The 19,863-nt window shown below is 36.5% G+C and overlaps 1 protein-coding gene across 3 annotated transcripts in view; it reads left to right on the top strand.

Moving 5' to 3' along the window:
• TAF2 (TATA-box binding protein associated factor 2) overlaps window positions 1-19,628 on the top strand; it is a 58,638-nt gene extending 39,010 nt beyond the window's left edge. For 2 of the 3 annotated variants that reach the window (XM_041407552.1, XM_041407551.1), the window contains exons 21-26: window positions 1,218-1,287; window positions 2,794-2,903; window positions 5,151-5,380; window positions 7,971-8,123; window positions 8,536-8,641; window positions 18,600-19,628. In XM_041407552.1, coding sequence (XP_041263486.1) covers window positions 1,218-1,287; window positions 2,794-2,903; window positions 5,151-5,380; window positions 7,971-8,123; window positions 8,536-8,641; window positions 18,600-18,865 — 935 coding nt within the window. In that variant the 3' untranslated portion in view covers window positions 18,866-19,628. The remainder of the gene's footprint in view (window positions 1-1,217; window positions 1,288-2,793; window positions 2,904-5,150; window positions 5,381-7,970; window positions 8,124-8,535; window positions 8,642-18,599) is intronic. The other variant, XM_041407553.1, reaches the window with a different exon arrangement.
• The last annotated feature ends 235 nt before the right edge of the window (window positions 19,629-19,863 follow it).

Below are 19,863 nucleotides of genomic sequence, written 5' to 3'. Positions count from 1 at the left end.
GTGTAACCAGCTTTGTTTTGGCTGGATTTGGGAAGAGCAGGGCTGACTTGCAAGTGGCCTGCAAAAGACTGTCCAGCCATCCTCTAAGCAGCATTTCAATCTAGTTGCCTTCTCCTAGCCTAGAAAGGGTCTTATGTTCTAGTTGTCCAAAGCATTTTTAAAACTTGTAATAGAATGAAGTGCTGGTTCTTATATTATAAATAAATGCCTCTTCTGTCAAAAGCAACTTACTCTAGTGAAATAACAAAAAAAATAATAGATTGGACTAAAGAAGTTATATTTTTAAATTGTTTACTGAAAACAAACCAAAATAAGGAAGAAAAGTTGAACTGAGGTATTTAGAGCTAAAAATACAATTGGCTAGGGGAAGAAAGAAATCCATTGCTGGGACCACAAGATGGAAAGCAACAGAAATGTTTTTTGACCTTTGTTCAGTAATGATTAATACACTGTCTTCATTGTTTTGAAGAAATGAGAAGATAATACTGCTGTAAAAATCTTACAGTTGTGCACCTGACAAAAAGATCACAATAAAAATTCTTTCATGTTTTGTGTAATGAGTGATGATGATTTCCCGTGTAGTTTCCTAATTTGCAATACTACTCTGATAATCAAAGGAATTTTATAATGTAAGTTACATTTCCAACTAATAAGCTGACTTTGTTTCCAGTTTTCTACAAGCATGTGCTGATAGGTTTCAAAATCCATTTTAGCTGCAAAGTATAATGATTTGTAAAACTAATGGAGGCTAATGAGGGGAGCATGATTGCAGTTTTATATGAGCCCTGTAGTAGTCCTCTTTCTGTCCTATGTAAACATAGTAATCTTTCACAGATTCCTGTGTATGAGAATTCTGTCTTCTCTACAGAAGATGTTATGCTTCTGATTGTTGAAAGGATATTTGATAGTGTTCATTTTAGGAAGCACACAATATCAAGATGAGCCTTTACTCTGATTTTCCCAGTGAATGCTCATGCTTATAGTCAAATTGGTTGTTATTGAACAATTGAAGCATGTAAGGGTTTTGTAAATGTTTCTATTTCCATGTGAAGTAAGACACTTTTTACTTTGAATTTGTTACATAGTTAGTGGAATTCCTCTTTAGTTGCAGTGCTTCATGCTCTTTATGTCCTTATTCAAGAGCTCATGATTGTCTTCATCAAAGTCCTTCCAGTTTATATATATTAATAGGCATTTTGTTTTATTTTGATTTGTAGTTGATAGGAGCTATGAAGAACTACAGTGGCTACTCTCTATGGTTCAAAGTGATCCTGTACCCTACATAAGGTAAGTGAGTTAATACAGAGACAGGTTTTTTACTAATGCTGAAGCTATTAAGTAAATTCTTCACCTGGGATTGATAGAATAGATCAGATCCTTTACTGCTTCTTCACAAAACTGGTTTCCTTCTTGTTATTTTACATTAATTGAAACATGTTTAGATGTTTCAACAGTTCACATCTCAAAAATTAGGATATTCTATTCTTATTCTGCATTATGTTATTTTTGTCTTCAACATTCTACCTTGCAGCAGAAGTCTGAAGTTAGAGATTATTTCCTGATCATAAATAAAGTGTCTAAATATGATGTTGCATATGGCAAAAAAAGACTTTGTCATATTTAGAAAAGACAGAGGCTGAGACATAGTACACACAATATTTGGACACCAAAGGGTGTAAAGCAATTGTCAGACTGTAGATGGGGTGAAAGGATCATGTGAAAATATGGTGAAATTTCTAGTATTTCTTGTTTCAACTTCATTTTCACACGAATGGTTGGGTGTTTTAGAATGTTCGTTACAAACCTGTGAACACCAAGGTTCATAATAATTGTTTTTTCCCAACACCTTATTGTTATGACCACCATTGAAGTACTGAGGTTCAAAGTTGAATAATACTACTTTTACTCTCTATATAGGTGATTTCTTACCAATACCAAGGTTGTTCTGTTTCATTTCTCTCATTCTTGTTAATAGAAATAAATACAGGTTTAGCTTCAGTTTAAGAAGGAGATTTAATTTTATTTGTATTCTTTTAAAGAGGAATTTAAATTTTGAATTGAGTGATATGTTAGCCTCTTCTAAAAGAAGAATGGGGAAAAAAAAGAAGTATCTGCAAGAGTCTTCTTGTTCCAAATGTGTAAGACAGCAAGGTGAAAGCTGGCTGTACAGAGAAAAAATGTTAAAATAATAAGTAATGAAACAAAGAATTCATTAAGTGTTTTCAAGGCCAAGTTTGAAGAAACAAAAATGTATCTTCTTCCAGCTCAATCTGTAAATACTGTAAGCAGCATGGTAAGTGCAGGAACTTCAGAAACCAATGTAACATAAGAGGTGATAGTGTTTGTTTCCAGGAAAATGTGCAAGTCACTGGTTTTGGGCCTGCCATTTTGTATCAGTCATAAACATTTACAGTTATTTAAAAATTCTTTGGTATCAGTATGTAAGGAGTTTATTTGCCAGTGTTACATCTTAGTAAATTTCCAAGTCAGTGTGCAAAAAAAGATAATGACCAAACAGAAGAGCTTAATGTAGTCTACAACTGTTGACAACTGTGTCTAAAAACATCCTACTGCTTTGCACCTTACTTTTTATCTCTAAGTTATACTGCTGATGGTAAATGTGTGTCTAATGCATATTGTGGAGAGAAGGAAGAAGAAAGAAGGCATAAAACGTTGGTTAAAAATTGGGACGTAATCCTGTAAGTTTGTAAGAATATTGCAAACTGAACAGACTTTGTATCCTTATGGTTTTTCTTTTGCATTTAATAAAGATTATTTTTGTGTTTATTTCAGGCATAAGATTTTGGATATGCTGACTAAGAATCCACCTTTCACCAAAAATATGGAGTCCCCCTTATGTAATGAAGCTTTGGTAGATCAGCTTTGGAAACTGATGAATTCGGGTTAAGTTTTTTTATTTGTTTGTTGTTTTGTTGTGTTAGAGTTTTATTGTGAGGTTTTTTGAAATAAGTATTAAAAACTTGCTTCAGAATATGCCAAGAGCTCTCTTAGTTTCAGTAGTTAGAAATTGAAAATCCAGTCTCAGAAGCTGAATATCATCTCTGTGCTTCCAGAACACTCTTAGTGACATAGGCTGCCAAACCTAGTTTTTAATTCTTCTGGTTACTGATGTAGTGTGCTTTGATGTTCTTCTGCACAGAATCATACTTTGAATGTTCAAAATTGTTCAAAGCAAGTGTTTCCCCAAATAATGGTGTCTGTGTTACACTTAGATGTTGCTTTACTTTAGATGGTCTCTTTTTGTCCGCTTTTTCTAAACTCTCTGGGAATATGAGAGGACAGCATTGATATAGATAATTTAAATGAGATTTTTAGAGGTGCATTATAGGCCTAAAACTCAGTTTGCCTTGTGAGATTAGGAAAGATCCTAGTGAGAGAAGGGCTTGCATCTTTACCATTGACCTGTTCTTCATTGCTGAAGCTGTTTTATCCAGTCCTGACAAAGTGCCCTTTAACATCTGGCACATTACCACATAGATTACATATAAACATTTATATAGCATTTTTAGGTCATTGCAGGCTTTCTGTTCTCTGTGTGTCATTATATTCAGTGTTTAAAAGTTTACAGCTACACTCCAGGGGTTGAAGTGGGGAGACTACTAGTAGTTCAGTTTCATAGGAATTGCCAGGGGTCAGACACAGAAAATAAACAATTTTGATGTTCCCATCAGAGAATTTGTTTTTGCTTTTTCATGAGAGAAGAGTGTGTGCAGTGTTACAAGCATTACTTCTTTTTGCAAGTAACAAATAGGGTATACATGCTTATTAAGGTTCATGGGTCTTTAAGCACCTAAATTTCTATGCCTCAAGATGACATAATGTTTCACTTAATTTTCTGTAAGGGATAACTGTGGCATTCCAGAGTGCCTTGAAAAAAATTGTTCATGTGTGACAAGCTAGTAGCCAGGTTTAAAGGTGCATGATTCTAGAATCATGATTTGCTTTCATTTAACATAAGCACATGTAATAGAGAACAGACTCTGATTGGTATATGTAATGGGTTTTTTTTCTGTGTACATCTGAATTAAATTGATAATATCATAGTAGTTCTAAAATTAATATTTTTGAATGTGTCATTCCCTGAGGGGTATTTTAATGTTAGAAATGTCCAGATTAATATTCATGTTGCTTTCATTTGTAACTGGGTATGTGTAGCTGGTAGTTTGTAACTGGTAAGGGCAAGCTAAGCTTACTCCAAACACTATTTTGGCCCCATAAAACTACTATTTACAGGGATAGTTCTTGTAATTTTATTTTGTGCTAAGTCTTGCACAGCCACATTAATATGGCAGTTGGCACATCTGTGTCTTGTTTACCAGATATAGTTCAATTCCTGCTGGGGAACAATATGTTCAATAAACTTGCAATCAGTCAAGAGCTGGGCTGAGTTAACACCAGAACTGCTGTACTTGCAGCACTGCACCAGATGTTAAATGTCTGTCTGTTGTGATTGGTGCCAAACGTGCTTAGACCATTTGTGTGTAAAGATATAAAGCAGTACACAGTTTGTAGTGAAAAATAATAAAGAAAAATAAAGCATTGCTTTGTGCAGTAAGAATACGTACTTTATAAATACAAATTAAAGTATTGAGTATTCAGTGAAGTTCATGATGTTGTAATGATGTTAAAAAGCATGCTTGTGCATTTCTCTTTATCAGTGCAGTTTCCAGAGAGTAAAAATCTTAGTCATGCTTAAAGCTCTTACAATATTTTTTGGAATACATAGGCAAATGCAACAAGTCCATTGATACAGGAAGCCAGTTTGGTAATAAAGTCTTCTATTTACTTGTCCAATAGAAAAACTTAAGAGTGCAGCTTGAAAAAGAAAGGCATATGGGTGTGGTTATTTTTCTTCTATTTTTCATTATGTTATTACAGCATTTACTTTTCCAGTCCTGTTCTACTAAACATGTCTAACTTACAACCCACGAAACTTAAAGCCTTCCTTTTAAACAGGAAAGTTTAAAAAGAAAGTGAGTAAGAGCTAATAAGAGGCAGAAATATTGAAAGAAGTGTATCTTAAGCACAGAAAATGTCATACTCTGGTGGGCCTAGATTACTTAAGCTGTCATATTTGTGGGAGAGGAGAAGATTTTATCTCTGTATTAACAATCTCTCTTGTATTTTAGGGACTTCACATGACTGGAGATTACGATGTGGTGCTGTGGACCTCTATTTCACACTCTTTGGCCTCAGCAGACCTTCCTGTTTACCATTACCAGAGCTTGGACTTGTTCTTAACCTGAAAGAAAAGAAGGCTGTACTCAATCCAACGATTATCCCTGAATCAGTTGCAAATAATCAGGAACCTGTGAACAGTTCTAACAATCATGGGCAGCCAGTGGGATTTCAGAACACCGTAAGCACAAACCATCTGCATCCATCCTATTCGGCTGGCTCAGAGTTCTTGCATGGGTTGCTGATTTAATTTTGTATTGTGTTCAAGCCTCTCATGCTTTGCCTAAGCTACCTTCTGACCTCATTGCTCTTTATTCTGTCCACTTGAAAAGCTGGTGTATACCATGACTTTTTGGACATTTTTTAACTGTTTTGCATCGCATATGTAAGCTTTTTACTTGGTTTTTTTTCTAGTCTCATCATTTCTGTTCTTTATGAAACTTTATATATTGCTTATGAGATATGAAGTGATTCACAGAAATGTTTGATGCTGTGGTGAAAGCTTTTTTCATGAGACTGTTTCTTATAGGCAAGTTATCCACTTTTCCAAAACAAAATCTTTTATCAGTAAATCTATTCCATCTTAAAATACATAGATACTCCTCATTTTAAACAACTTAAAGTGATGTGAAAGTTGAAATTTTAACACATCTGCATTGAACATTTGAATCTGACATTTTGGTGTTGTGCTCTGAAGGACTTGTAACAACTTCTGAAGAATGGCATACATTCAGTTTGGTATCTTTCTGGATTTGAAGGCTTCAGTCCTAACACACATTCCATTGCATAGTTAGAAAATAAATTTTTATAAACTATTAAGGTCATACTTTCCTCAAGAATAACTGCCACTGCTGCAAGACCAAGTATTTTTGTTGGACAAATTTAATTGTGAGAGGGGGAAATAAATCAACAGACATGGAAATAAGAAGTGATTTTTTCTTAACGATTCCAAAACCAGTGTGTGATTAGCATGTTTGAAACTCTTTCCACCCTTTTGAATAAGATGGTTTACTCTTACTTTATCAGTCCCATAGTCAATGTCTAAATAGTTTGTATTGAAAAGTATGCTGAGAGTACTAATTAACAGTACCCTGCAGGCCCTTTCCAGCAGGGGGAGAAAATGCTGGTAGAGTCAGATATTGTTAGACCTGTCCTGCATATTTACAGAGCATGTAATGAGTCCTAATTTGCTGCACCTAATCACTAGAATTAAATAGCAGGGCGCATTTTGTTGCCAGATTTTTAGGCTGCGGTTCAGTGAACACCCAAATGTTTATTGCAGCCAGACTACCAAAAGATTTCCTCTTAACTCTTCTTTTCCTAAACTTTCCTCTACCTTGTGCTAGCATAGTAGTGTTTGCTGCAAGAGTGAGCTGAATCAGGGAGGATCTGGTTGAACAGATTTTTATGAACATATATTTCAGTTTCCTGAGCCAGTTTGTCACGTAGTTGTAAAAATGTTTGTGGCACCCCAGGACAGAACCGTGCGTGGGTGAGGCTGCTTCATTTAGCAGCAGACTGGCTTGCACTGGTGTGGAAATACAGCACTGGTATAAGCCTCAGTTTGTACTTCATCCCTTGTATCTTCTCCTATTCCTCATCTTAATTCTCCTACCCCTTACCTTAAGGTTACCATTTTCACTGTAACTTCCCCAAAACTTGGGGAACTGATTTTCCAGTAGTATAAAACAAAGACTGCCTCTTATGTCAGACGAAGTTAATCCAGAAGTGTTTCACAATAGCAGTGCCTTGGACAAAGTAATAGAGATGAAAAAGGGAACTGCATATTTGAGGGGAAAAAAGAGTAAACAGGTGATAGAATTTATCAGATTAACTAGATTCTTTAAAGTAGACATATATTGAGAGCATAAACATGTTAAAATCAGTACTGATACAGCAGTGCCACTGAAGCTGCTGAGGATGATTGAAGTTACTCACTTCAAGTTACTCACGGATCTTGAATTGTTCAGGGCAAGAGTTTGTGGGGCTAAAGTGCCCTTTGTAGGATGGAAGAAGAGCACTTCAGGGGAACAGTATATGCCCTTGAGAGTATATGGTATATATGCCTTTTATAGTTTTTAGTGAGCTTTGAATTATGTTTGCTTCTGTGGATGCTTTATTTTCCCTTCTAAATTTTGTCTGTTGGACTTGTTGAAACACCTACCTCCTGTTTTTATTACTATAATGTGTAACTTAGGAGACTCTCCTATTTTTCTATTTATTTGACCTTGTTCTTTTTATAATCTAAGCAGTAATTTACAAAACAGATTTATTATTTTTTAATAAATATTGTTGTAAAATAAAGAAAAATTATAAGTACTCATTATGATTTGTACTAAGTAAACTTTAGCCTTTAAAACAAACTAAAAGAAGATTTAGCTAAATCCCTTGTGTAGATCAGAGGCTATCACAGTTTTTCAACCGAGATTTGTCCTGAGGAGAGTCTACAAGGCACAGATTTATAGACAGGCTATTCAGAGGCAGCAAATGTTGTTGCACACCAACAGTACCATGATTGTGAGAAGTGACAGAAAAGATGCCAATGCTAGATATGCAGAGGGAGCAGGGATAGAAGTAAAGAGAAACTATGTTTGTAGGAGTGGTTGGCACAAATCCATGCAGGGTTTTAGAAAATGCTTCTTGCCAGAACTACAGAGAAAACTTTGTTCAAATCACCCACTTTACTCAGAAGATTTTTCAGGTATCAGGTCGCTTTCTCTGAAACATGGATCTTGCTATCTTCTAATTTTGGTCTTTTAATGCTGCTTCAGGAGGATGATCATCTTATTAAGGAAACAGCATCCAGCATTTCTGGTCTTCAGCAGGGGGTGAAGAGGAAGGCTGATATGCCACTCGGGTCTCCATTGGAGCCAGGGCAAATACTAGAGAAGAATGAAGACAGTAAAGTCAAACTCAAAATCAGAGTAAGAAATGGAAATTCAACTTGCACAATGTGTAGGGTGTTCAGAATAACAGCAGTGGCGTCTGCTGGCTTCCCTTGAAGCTGTGTTGAAACAAAAGGCATGCTGTGTATACATGTACAGCAGTTGTTGTGCTTACTTTGGCAAAATCATTTCCTATCAGATTCTTTATTGGCTGGCAAGGGCTAAAGTTGACAGATAATGCTCTTGTTCACACAGCTTCACAGTAAATTAGAAAGAAGGAAAGACACTGACCCTTTTTAATTTTATTGAATTTTTATTCATTTGCAGTGGTAGATATCACTTCCTTTCCCTCTCACCCCCAGTTTACCTCAAAAAGAAAATATTTTAAATTTTGTTTAGTAATGTTTTTATGAGTTATTAGCATCTGCTTATTTTTTTCCCAATATCTTAGTTCTCAAACTCTCAAGAGGAAGAGGAAATTGATATGGACACAGTTCATGACAGCCAAGCCTTCATTTACCATCATTTGAATATGCTGGAGAGACCATCCACACCAGGTATGAGTAACTTTACAGGCAAGGTGGTTGTATTTTTTTTAAACTACTTGAGCTGTGAGGTGTGTTTTTGCTACTGCTTATTTCCATACATGAAGTGTTGGTACGTGTTAAATGTTACTAGAATTCCAGGAGCTGCAGAAGGGGGGTGCATAAGAACATTTCTTTAGATTTAAATAGATGCATAGATAAATGTATACATGTGTATTTTTACACATATCTAAGTAAGACAAGTAAAATCATGCTTATGAAATTGAAAAGCTAAGGAATGAATAGAAGAGCACGAAGTTTAAGCAGAATCCCATAAACAATTAGGTAAACTTGTTTTGCCATTGGTGTCATTTAAAAATTACAATTTTGAAAGTTAAAAAATAGCAAGACTCCTCAGGTAAAAAAAAAAAAAACCTCAAATATTAATGATTTGTAACTTAACATTAGCAAATGTTAAAGCCTCAGAGATATTTAGAAGGACTTCCTAAAGTTGAAAGGATTGCATCTGTGAGTAAAATTGTTTCATTTCAAGCACTTCCTTTCTTTTACTACTTCTCTTAGTATCTTTTTTTATACAATACGTGACAAAATTATTCTCAAGGCATAGTGTGTCTTAGAAACTTTAAAACAGGTTGAACTTCCACCTTCTTTGTTTTTCTGTCACTAGCCAATAAATTTGGCAGTTTGTCTCATTTTCTCAAAATGTTTTAATAACGTGTTCAGTTCCAGAATGTGCCAGTGGAACAAAGCTGAGGTCATGTGACAATGTAGCAAGCATTTTGAGGGATCTTCCATACAGATTCAGAACAAGATTTTAAGGTTGCAGTACTGTGTTGTGTAAAAGTGAAGTTTTTGGCTTTAGATTTCAGGGTAATTACCCTCTTGCTTGTTTTTCTGTTTTTATCCAGTGACTGCCTAGTGTAAAGCAGAAATTGACCTTAGCAGCACAATCTGGAATGCTGGTTCCATCTTGAGTTGCCCTAGATCCTGAGCTATGCTGACAGGTGACCGTATGTGCTTTCTCTGTGACCAGGCAGTTTAGTGGCCCCTTTTAAGAGAAGGGCTGGTGGATGCTGCTGCCCTGAGGATCCTGCTGAGGCTGGTGCCTTGGTGCCAGTAGTGCTGAAGCTGGAGGCTCATACTCCTTTATGAGCCTTGGGTGTAACATTTTTCCTTCCTTGCCAGATGCTCTAGCAAGCAAACTAAGGCAGTTTATTCTTTTTTTTTTCTTTTTTTTTTAATAAAAGGTAACTGCTGTCTCTTCTCAGCTAAGAAATTAAGGTCATATGGGGACATTAAAACACAGGGAGGTCTAGTTTCTTGATTCCAGATGGCCTTCCGTTAATGATGTGTGTCTACAGCTAACTCTACCAGGACAGCTTTGCTGTTAGGTATCTAGAGTAGCAAAACCCACAGCTTTTTGACTTAATTGAACAGGGTAAAGGAACAGGCTGCATATAGGTTACTCTCATGAACTTAGGAGCCTGTATCTGCAAAGCTTCAGTTTAAACTTCTCAGAGCTGCTTTGAATTTTGTTCTCGATGTTATGGTCAACCATCACATTTTCTGTATGGCAAAGAGTGATGCATCCAGTGCATGCAAGTGCAAAGCTGATCTGCTGAGGATTAGTATTTATAACTCTTACATGATATTTTGCAACACTTTTTCACTAGATTTGCACACTCTATGGAATAAAAAGTCATAAACAGAACTCTGCCAAGTACGTCACAGATAGGACTATGGGGACCCTCTGTGCGCCAGCTCTGTGCTCCGGGACTGTTGTGGATGAAGTTTGTGCTGGGGGTCAGGAAGGGTAAAGTCTGACCAAGAGTGGAGCAGTGGCCACTTAACTGCTGCTTTTATAGACCCACAGCAGACACAAGCTGCTTCAAGACTCACTTGTGTCCTGAATGACCTTCTCATCTCTGTTGTTTAGACATTCAGCACACTGTAATACTTTTTTTTTCCTAGGTAATAAATGAGACAAATGCCAGGTTTTGCACCAGAATTCATTTTAAATAGTAAGCCTTTGAAAAGCATTATTTTGAAACACTTCAGATTATTTTATTCTTTTTTTGTTTGTGTGGTTAGAAACAGTTCCACTTCACATATTTTTTGCTTCTAAAATTTCACCTGTTTCTTATTCATGGCATTTTTCTTAGAAGCAGAGATGTATGAATTACAGACTGAGTAAATAAAGATAGTTCAATCTTTAGGAAATGGTATACTGCTGAGAAGAAACAGACCAGGAAAGATAAAAGCATACTTAAATAAAATTGTTCACACATAGGAGTGCTCTGTTTTACAAAGGAATGCCAGGGCCTGTGAGGTTTTACAACAGTGATGGAGGATGAGTGCATTTCAGGGAGTGATTATTGTGAAATAGATTGACTGGAGGTTCTGAAATGGCCTCAGTGTCTTGTTAGTAAATCTGCCTCAGTTCTGGCTCCTACTTGGAAGGAGTGAGCTCCTAGTCCACCCGCAGTTTTCCTTCCCCAGCTGTGGGCTCTGTCCCTATGTGTCACATGAAGTGTTAGGTCATCAGCTGAACACAGCATGTGAAAAGCAGCTGCCAGGAATAAGTTCACGTTGGGTCCTGTAGTATCTGTGGTTTTTTTCTGGATTGTTGGGTTGTTGTTTTTTTTCCATTTCCCAGACCACCCCAAATGATCATTTGGATTTGGTCAAGTTGATGTAACCCCCCTAATACTGGGAAAATATTATTTTCCTTTAGAAGCTGGGAGTGGGGGAGTGAGGGTGAGAATATTTTTGCATGGTTCTGCCCATGAATGTGAAAAGTTATGGCTGAGACAATAACAAAAAGTTTTCTAATGCAACACATGCTGGATTGCAGGTTTCAGTGTTATAATTATAGCACCTGTCCCAGTTCATACACAAAATCATTTGTTTAAATCCTGCTAAAGCATCCTGACTATGATAGTAAAACTGTGGACTCTGGCAGTTGTAGGGGAATCTAATAATTTTATCAAGAAATTACAAAACATTAGTTGTGCATTGTCTAAAGAATGCTGTTGTGATGATTACTCATCTGCCCTTAGGGCTAGAATCTTGGTAGCCTCCTTTGAACCTCCAAGGCTGTGCAAGGTTACATTTCTAATGTGAGAACAGATTTTATTTGCTATTAATCATCAAGAATGTTAGGAGCACTCCCTTCACTTCAATCTTAAGATAAAAGACTTTCAAGATGAGATTTTCTGTAAGCAACAGATTTGATCTCTCGGGCTGCAAGGTGACTCGTCTTGCTTTGTTGACTTCAGTGAAATCAGATAAAGGTACACTTCTTTAATATTTCACTCAGCTGAAAGTACAGTATGTCAGAAGTAACCTTTAAAAGGTTCTGCTGTATCTGTCAGTGGTTCTTGATGGGCCTGGTCTCTTCCGCTTCCAAAATAAATGCCTGGTGTAGGCTGGATGATCTGCCAGTGAAGTTACATGTCATTATAGCTCATCACTGATGAACACTTCATTGAACTTTTTCCTGCTTTTTGATGGTTTGAAAGTTGATAAAAAGCAGCGTCCAATTCTCTCTTTATTTCTGCAAAGGAAAGAAAAATAAAATACTGTGAAGTTGTCTTAGTGCACTGGCAGTTCTTTTTCTGATGGTATTCAGGGTCATTGGGCTTTGAGGACATCCTGAGCATTCAGACTCAGATATAACAGATTCCTTGGCCATTCTGTTAATTCTTTTGCAGTTTTCCAGGATAGTCAAATTGGAAATTGCCGCTGCTGACTTTGTGGTTGCTCTGTTTACAGTGTAGATGAAACTTTGGAGGTCTAGACCACAGTCATAATGTTGATCAGATTGTGGTCTTGTTTATCACAGTTACTGCACTTTCAGGAAATTATGGTTTATCTGGATTGACTTTTTGCTGAAACATTTTGAAACTGGACATACTGCATACGCTACAGTAAAGTGTAGAGGTAAACTACTGTAGTTATTATGTTTAAACAGTACATTTACAGCAGCAGATCCAAGCCTGAGGTGCAAATCACTGCATGTGGAGTTTGGATGCAGAAGTAAATAGGAATTCAGTCCAAACTGTGTGAGAAACCCAGTCCTCTGCAGTTAGCTGAAAGTGCACCAGTACCTCAAAGTCCACCCTTTAGTGGCTCTCTGCCAAAAAGTGCTATGAAAACAGCAGCATACAGACAAATATATGAATGAACACTTCTTGGATTTGAGGACACCACTGACACTGATGGCTTTTTTGCTTTACTTTCTAAGGAGGTAAAAGTTGTTACAACTGTTCTGATAGAATGCCTTTTAATTACATTTAATATTAGTACAGTATCTGTTACACTTTATTACTCAAGATATAACTGTTTCCAAAGTGGTAGCTCATAGGCTTTGAGGTTGGTAGATAAATTTGCCTCACTGAAATAGTATGTGGTTAATAGTACACTTCACAAGGAATGGTGTTTTCCAGTTCTTTACTCTAAAAAAAGCAGCTTCAATAAAAACACAAACCCTGCAGACAGTAACAACAGAAATGAGAATTGCATCAGTGTATGGCTGCAGTGTGTCAACTCCATGATTTAATAAAAACACTGTAATATTGTAGCTGTGACTGTCTCTGAGAAAACAACTAATCACTTTCAAATCTAGAGAACGAATAAGGCCAGCAAGTTTTCAAGTGAACTGTCTGAAACTGATGAAGGCACACAAAGTATTCTGAATTGGCTTCCTGATTTAGATGTTCTTTCTTTCAAAAACAGGGAGTTCACTAGAATGTTCCAGAATGCTAAAATAAATACAGTAAAAATAACACTACAGTTAAGATATTATTTTAGTGTAAGTATAAGGCAATATAGTTGTTAAATGAAAGTCAGATCAGGAAATCAAACTTTTTACCAGTAAAAACTGTATTTTAGTTAAAACACCAACTTGTCTGTACAATACTTTAGTTTTACCTTCGGTATAGGTATAAGAAATTGTCTATCTGGTTTTAAATCCCACTAAAAATTGAAGTCAAATGAATCTGTAAATTTGAACTAATTCAAATGTTTATGTTGGTTCCAAATTAACTTGATTTGCTTAGCATATCTTCAGAAAACTTTTGGCTGGTTTTATTTTTTTAACTAGACCTTTGTTTTTCACCCTCAAACTTTAGTGTTTGTCCCATGGACCTTAAAAGAGCCCTCTTCTAGAGAGAAAATTGATAACCTTTTTCAGAGATGTATAATTTGAAAATTCTGGTTCTTTAGGCTAATTACAGGACACTGCATTCTGGAAACCTGAAATCATTTATGCATGGTAACGTTTTCTATGTACTTTGTTGGTGGTTCAACAGATGCATAAACACAGCATTAAATTAAAAAATAGCGTGTCTTGGACATTTCCAGACTAACACTAGAAAGAAAAGAAAAAATTAAGGAAAAACAGGGTAATTTTGAAAATGTTTTTATGGTATTTTCCATTTTCTGAATGTTTTCTCCTTAGAGAAAATGCTAGCCAGAGATGCAGGTCAACTGCTCTGCAAAGAGAGTGCATTAACTTTCTCATTGGTGAGCTTTCTTTGGGTTCTGGAGAGACACGTGAAGTGCTTGTGTGCTTGTATCGACGTCCCCCTCTTCCCAGAGCCTGTTCCTGTCTGGTGCTGCAGCACCAGCCTGTCCTCAGGACCCATGGGCTTCAGACTTTGCTATCATCTGTGAACTTGTCTTCTCCCTCCCTCTCTGATGTTTCAGTAAATTAGGGTGCAAATGGAGCGGTTTCAAACAAGTGTCAGTTTGTAAAAATCCTGTATCAGCCGACTGTTTTGCATTCATTGGCCATGTGAAGAAATAGAGCCTGTAAATTTGTGGCATCCCACTCTCTTCACAAAATCAGAAGCATAGGAGGGACCATATGAAAGGTCTCACAAAAGCCTGTTGGCATGTTAAAGTCTCAAGGTACAGGTTTTCAAACTGTAAAAGTTCAAAAACAAAACAGGAGAAAAATAGGTGAAACACTGCCCAACAATATAGTTCAATATTAATGCACCAGTGAGCACCAAAACTTAAGTGAACAGGGTGTTAGAATTATCTGACAGCAATTTCTGTTACGACAGCAAATGTTACTTTAAAGTTTATCAGGATCCAAATCCCTTTAATTTTGAAACTAAGCTACAAGATCAATGTTTTGATATTTTATTCTCTCTCACAACACCTACAGCATTTTTATTTGTCCCTGGGGCAAATGGTACACAAATATTCTGATCTTTCCCCCGTGGGACCATAATCCTGTCTAATTTTAAGCACCTACCCAGCTAGCTGGAACACCACAAAGCCAACAATTACATTGGAATCTCCACATCCTAAACAGGAGGAGATCCATGTGGATAGACACATGTATGCACATTTTCTTCCAAGGAATGCTACTAACCACTTCAGAAGCAGCTCCTGGGTTGGCCCTCCACTTATTGTGTGTTTCTGTGTTTTGTGAAACCCGAGTTTCAGTCCTGCTCTCTGTGCCAGGAAGAAGTGGGTTCCTTGCAGGAAGAGGGAGTGCTCTGTGCCTCTTTGCATCAGTCTTGCTTCCCCTGTTGATAAAAGGATGATTATACTGCCCTGTGAGGCAATTTCTATTTAGCCTTATTTTCCTTAACTACACTTGCCAGGTTCCTGGCATAGGCTTACTTAAATTAAAAGGAAGAAGAAAAAGGTTCTGTAGGTTCAACACTGAATTTTATGCATCTGTAACATTTTTGATAAAGCTTTTGTAGCTCTGTCCATTTTGGCACACAACTGAGTTCAGTAGTTTGTGATCAATCTTTTGGAGTCATCATCCAGGATCAATATATTTGATTCTTGATTTCAAAGCGCTCTTTAACAGTAGGAGGAAATTTTCTGGATAGCTTTTATTTTTGCATTCAAAAACCCAAGAGCCTAGAGTCACTGTTGTGACTCTATGAAGAAATGGTGTGTGTACTCCTATTGCTGGCTCAGTAGAAGCAGATTTTTTGTAATGTCATTCTTTCATTTCTTACTGAGGTCTTCTCCATATTGCCAATGTTTACTGCCTCCTTAAGTGTCAGTAACTCTTGAGTTGCAGTTGGATCCCATTTCTTCCTTTCCTGAAGACCTTTCTGCCTCTCTAGGTGGTCACCACCACCCCTTTGGTCCTGTTGGTTTCAACTACTGTTGTATTTGCTCCCTAACTTACCCCAGTCAATGGTGTTTAAGTGCTTTAACAAACAGATTTTTTCAATAACACAGCTGAAATAAGCAATGAGGTGATAATACAGACTGTTGCCTTAGCAGAGCTGGTAGTTCAGTAAACTGCAGGAAATTAGCCCAAGTGGCAGGTCATGTAACAGAGTCAGCAGAGTCTGTTTGGTTGCATCCTCCATCTTCACTTGACACTACTGCTACATCATCCCTGCTGACTTTAACCAGTCTTTTTTACCAGTTCTGGTTAATTTTTTTTTTAAGTTCAGAGGCTTAGTTTCAGTTTGAGGTTGTTACAAATGTAGTGTCTAGACTTACAGGTTTAGTTTCCATATAAAAATAACTCCACAGTTTGGGATTAATGGAGCTTAGAAGTTTTAAGAGTTTGTGTCATGTTGTGTGGGTGTTTTCTTCTATTTTAAGTTGACTTGAGTTTGCTATATGTATTTTAATGTATCATGTGTCTGTAGCTTGAGAACACATGAGAGTGTCTTCAGTACTTTAGGTCATCTTTTGTACAGTTTCTGTACAACCAACCAGGTGGTCTTCAGCCTTTTTGCCAAGACCATTATTTTTCTGTGTTTCTAGGAGCTCTGTTTATGTCACTGCCACAGTTCACCTGTAACTACTGCAGCCTATTTTAACAGCATCAAATACTGCCTGCTTTGATTTTCTGAGATACAGCCTCCACCCTTTCCTTTTCTAATGGCCTGAGCCAGATATGCTCCTTTTTTCACGATTGTGTCATCTGTTTAATGCCTGGTTTTGTATCCTTGCAGCTGCTAAATAAAGTGGTCAAACAGTGAACGCTTTAGAGGAGGGAGCTCAGGTTATGGGGATAGATTTAGATATGGTAAGAATTCCTTTTAAAAATATAACTGGAAATAGTTACATAGTAAAGCATTTTGCATCAAATGCAATATACTTGCACACTGTCTTTATTGTTGAGAATAGCTCCAGACAACAATGTAAAAAAAATGGTAGTAGGTACACATTGAAGTCAGCAAGTGAAAATTGGAATTGGTGTGCATCTCCTACCTGCCATAAGATACATAAAAAAGTAAAGTTGTGAGTTCTAACAATAAATTTTTCCATTGGTAACATGAGCTTACTGCTGCTTAGTTCTGATTAAATAAAAATTAAAGCCTTTTAAAATAGTTTTATATTAGAGATATATATTTCAAGTTTATAGGAAACTATTGTACTTCAGACTAGCTTCCTTCATGACCTCAACAGAATTTTATATTGCACCATATTCCTGTCTTGTGGTTAAGACCAAACATATTTCTAGAAAGACATCATTTTGCTGCATTTCAAGCAGTAGAAATTCCACCATGTCCCATATCAAGTTATTGACTATCCTCACTAAAAAAAAACAACTCTGTTTCTATTCTGACTTCTGAACACTTGATACAGATGTAGATTTTGGTTTTTTACAGACATATTTATAAACAAACAAACCCCAGCTGTAGGTGTATGTGTGCATGTATATAGGAAAATCTAGAAATTTTCCTATATATATGCATGATTGAATCAGTCCTTAGTCTTTCAGGTGTGGCTGAAAAGATTGCATGGAAATTGTTCTCAATACTTGCTTGTCATACTCATAGTACAGGGAGCTGTCTCTTTAGACTTCCAGGAATCATTACCAGAGACAAAGCATTCTTGCCTTTAGAGTTACACAAGCAACCAACAAAAAGATGTACTGGGAAATAAATGTGTTTTCAAATATACAGAAAAAGATAATTGCACAGGAACAAATAATATCATTTTTGTTAATTAATTGGGATATTTTCACCAAAAACTGAATGGGCGAAACCTCCATATTTAAAGTAGCAATGAAGAAACTCCATTTTAAGTAATACTTACAGGATTTGTTGCCTTCAAAAATCTGCTGGTGGTTTTCTACATTTATGTAATTGTTAAAGCATCCTTGCAGTGTGAGTGATTTGATTCAATTTCTGCCTAAAAGAATCTGAGTGTTCCTACCTTCCAAGTGTTTCCACTCTTCAACAAAGGTATCCCTAGAATAATGCCTGTTAATCTCTACTATTGAAGCTATTGCAGTCTGTCTGAAATAAAGAAATATTAAATTAGCCAAAGAGGGAATGAGAGAGTCATTCCTGAATTGAGATGTCATGGATCATATCTCCTTCTTCAGGTTCAGATACCAGGCTTGCTCAATATGTAACTCGTTCTAGTGTACTTGTGAAATACATCCTGATAAAGATGGTATAATTGTCTTTATTGGGATTTGGTTTTGTTTAAGAAAAAAAACCTTGTATAATCTTTCAAATAGGCTAAATTGGTTGCAAGAGGTAATTTTTAGAAAAATCAGTTTAGTTTTCCACTATCAAAAGGTTTGTATGTTCTTGCGGGGAGCTTTACCTGCCAACTCAAAGGAGTTGACATCCCAAAAATGCACCTTATTATGCCAGTCTTGCTCTTTATATCAGAATTTTCACAAGCAGTTATATTTGTATTATTCAGGGTACAGTGGCCTTCCTACTCTATTTAAAAATTAATTTCATGAAGCTAGAATGACTTAAAGTTTCTCAGGGCTCTTTACAGTTCCTGATTGTCTGGGCCACTTCTGTGCTGTTGAGGAAGGAAGGACCATCTCTAAAAATTGTCAGCAGTGTGGGAACTTTATTGGCATGTTCAAAGCCTTCTCTGAAGCTGAATGGTACAAGCATTGTAACAGGTTCCAGGTTTTATCTGATATTTCAGAATTCCTTATTATTGTTTGGAAACAATGCAAGTTAAACATTTGCTAATCCCACCGTATCCCTTCTTTCAGGTAAGGAACAATCTTCAGGAGAGATAAACATGCACCCTGTCTCAGCAGCTCCGCTCTCTGTGTTTAGCAAAGAATCAAACTCCTCAAAACACAGTGATCACCATCACCATCACCACCATGAGCACAAGAAAAAGAAGAAGAAACACAAGCATAAGCATAAGCATAAACATAAACATGATACTAAAGAAAAGGAAAAGGATCCCTTTGTTTTCTCTAACAGTCCAGCCAGTGCACGATCAATCCGTTCCCCATCACTTTCAGACTGATACTGATGACTTCTCTGGAGTTCAACTTGGACTACTCTTGGAGTGCTTAGAAGGATGTACATAACTATAGCTTCTATCTTTTTTTATGGAACTAAGAATATGTGAATTGTCATAGCAATTCAGAAGCTCTGCCACCTTTGAAGCCTTCTTTTTGCATGTGTGGTTGTTGAAATCTGATTCAAAAAATATGGTTTATGATTCTGATTCATTTTGTATTTCACTGTTCTCCACACCTCCCACTCTTTTTTCCATTTTAAACAAAGAAAACAGCCCTTTATGTAAGGGCCCCATGTCCACTGGCAGCCCCCTGCACATCACGCTTACCATGTGTATTGCCAGAATCAGTTATGGTTTAATCCTTTGAAGAACATTAGAGGCAGAGTATGTTTTAAGCAGAAGCCAATTGCCGAGCCTTTGGTGACAGACTGTTTCCAGAGTAGTGTTGTATAACTAAGTGTAGATCTCCTCAAAAGACAAGGATTTTCTTTAGTCTTCAGCTGACCTGTTTCTTGCTTTAACCATTGCAACATAATGTCAGACTTCTAAAAGAACAACAGTATGTAGAGCATTTGCATTTTTCAGATACTAAAACTCTTGAAAAATTCCAGCCTGCTTTTAAGCTGGTGGTATTTATTATGGATATGAACCTTTTAATATGAATAAATTCTGCAATTGTTTTTGGAATTTTAGCAAAACGCGTAATGCATGTTTTGTCCTGTAATCAGGCTTTTAAAAATCCAATAAAGTTTGCGAATTATTTTGACAGAGGCAGAATTTTTTCTTCAAGCTTGCATTGGAATATGCTTTTGAAAGATGCGTGCTAAAATTTTAAAAAATTCTGAAAAGTTTAAAAATTAAAATACTGAAAAATTCATATTTCTTCCTCCTGACGGATGGTTTATTTGAAAGCAAGATCAGCTCATGAATCCGCAGGAGAAATATATCAGTAGATTAAACTAGGTCTGGGACTTGAAATGATGGATGCATTTAAATTTCTT

The sequence above is a fragment of the Onychostruthus taczanowskii genome, unplaced genomic scaffold (genome assembly GCF_017590055.1).
Source record: "Onychostruthus taczanowskii isolate IOZ18803 unplaced genomic scaffold, ASM1759005v1 scaffold27, whole genome shotgun sequence".
Lineage (NCBI taxonomy): Eukaryota > Metazoa > Chordata > Aves > Passeriformes > Passeridae > Onychostruthus > Onychostruthus taczanowskii.
The sequence above is the reverse complement of the archived record's forward strand: the minus strand, read 5'-3'. Positions and strand labels throughout refer to the sequence as shown.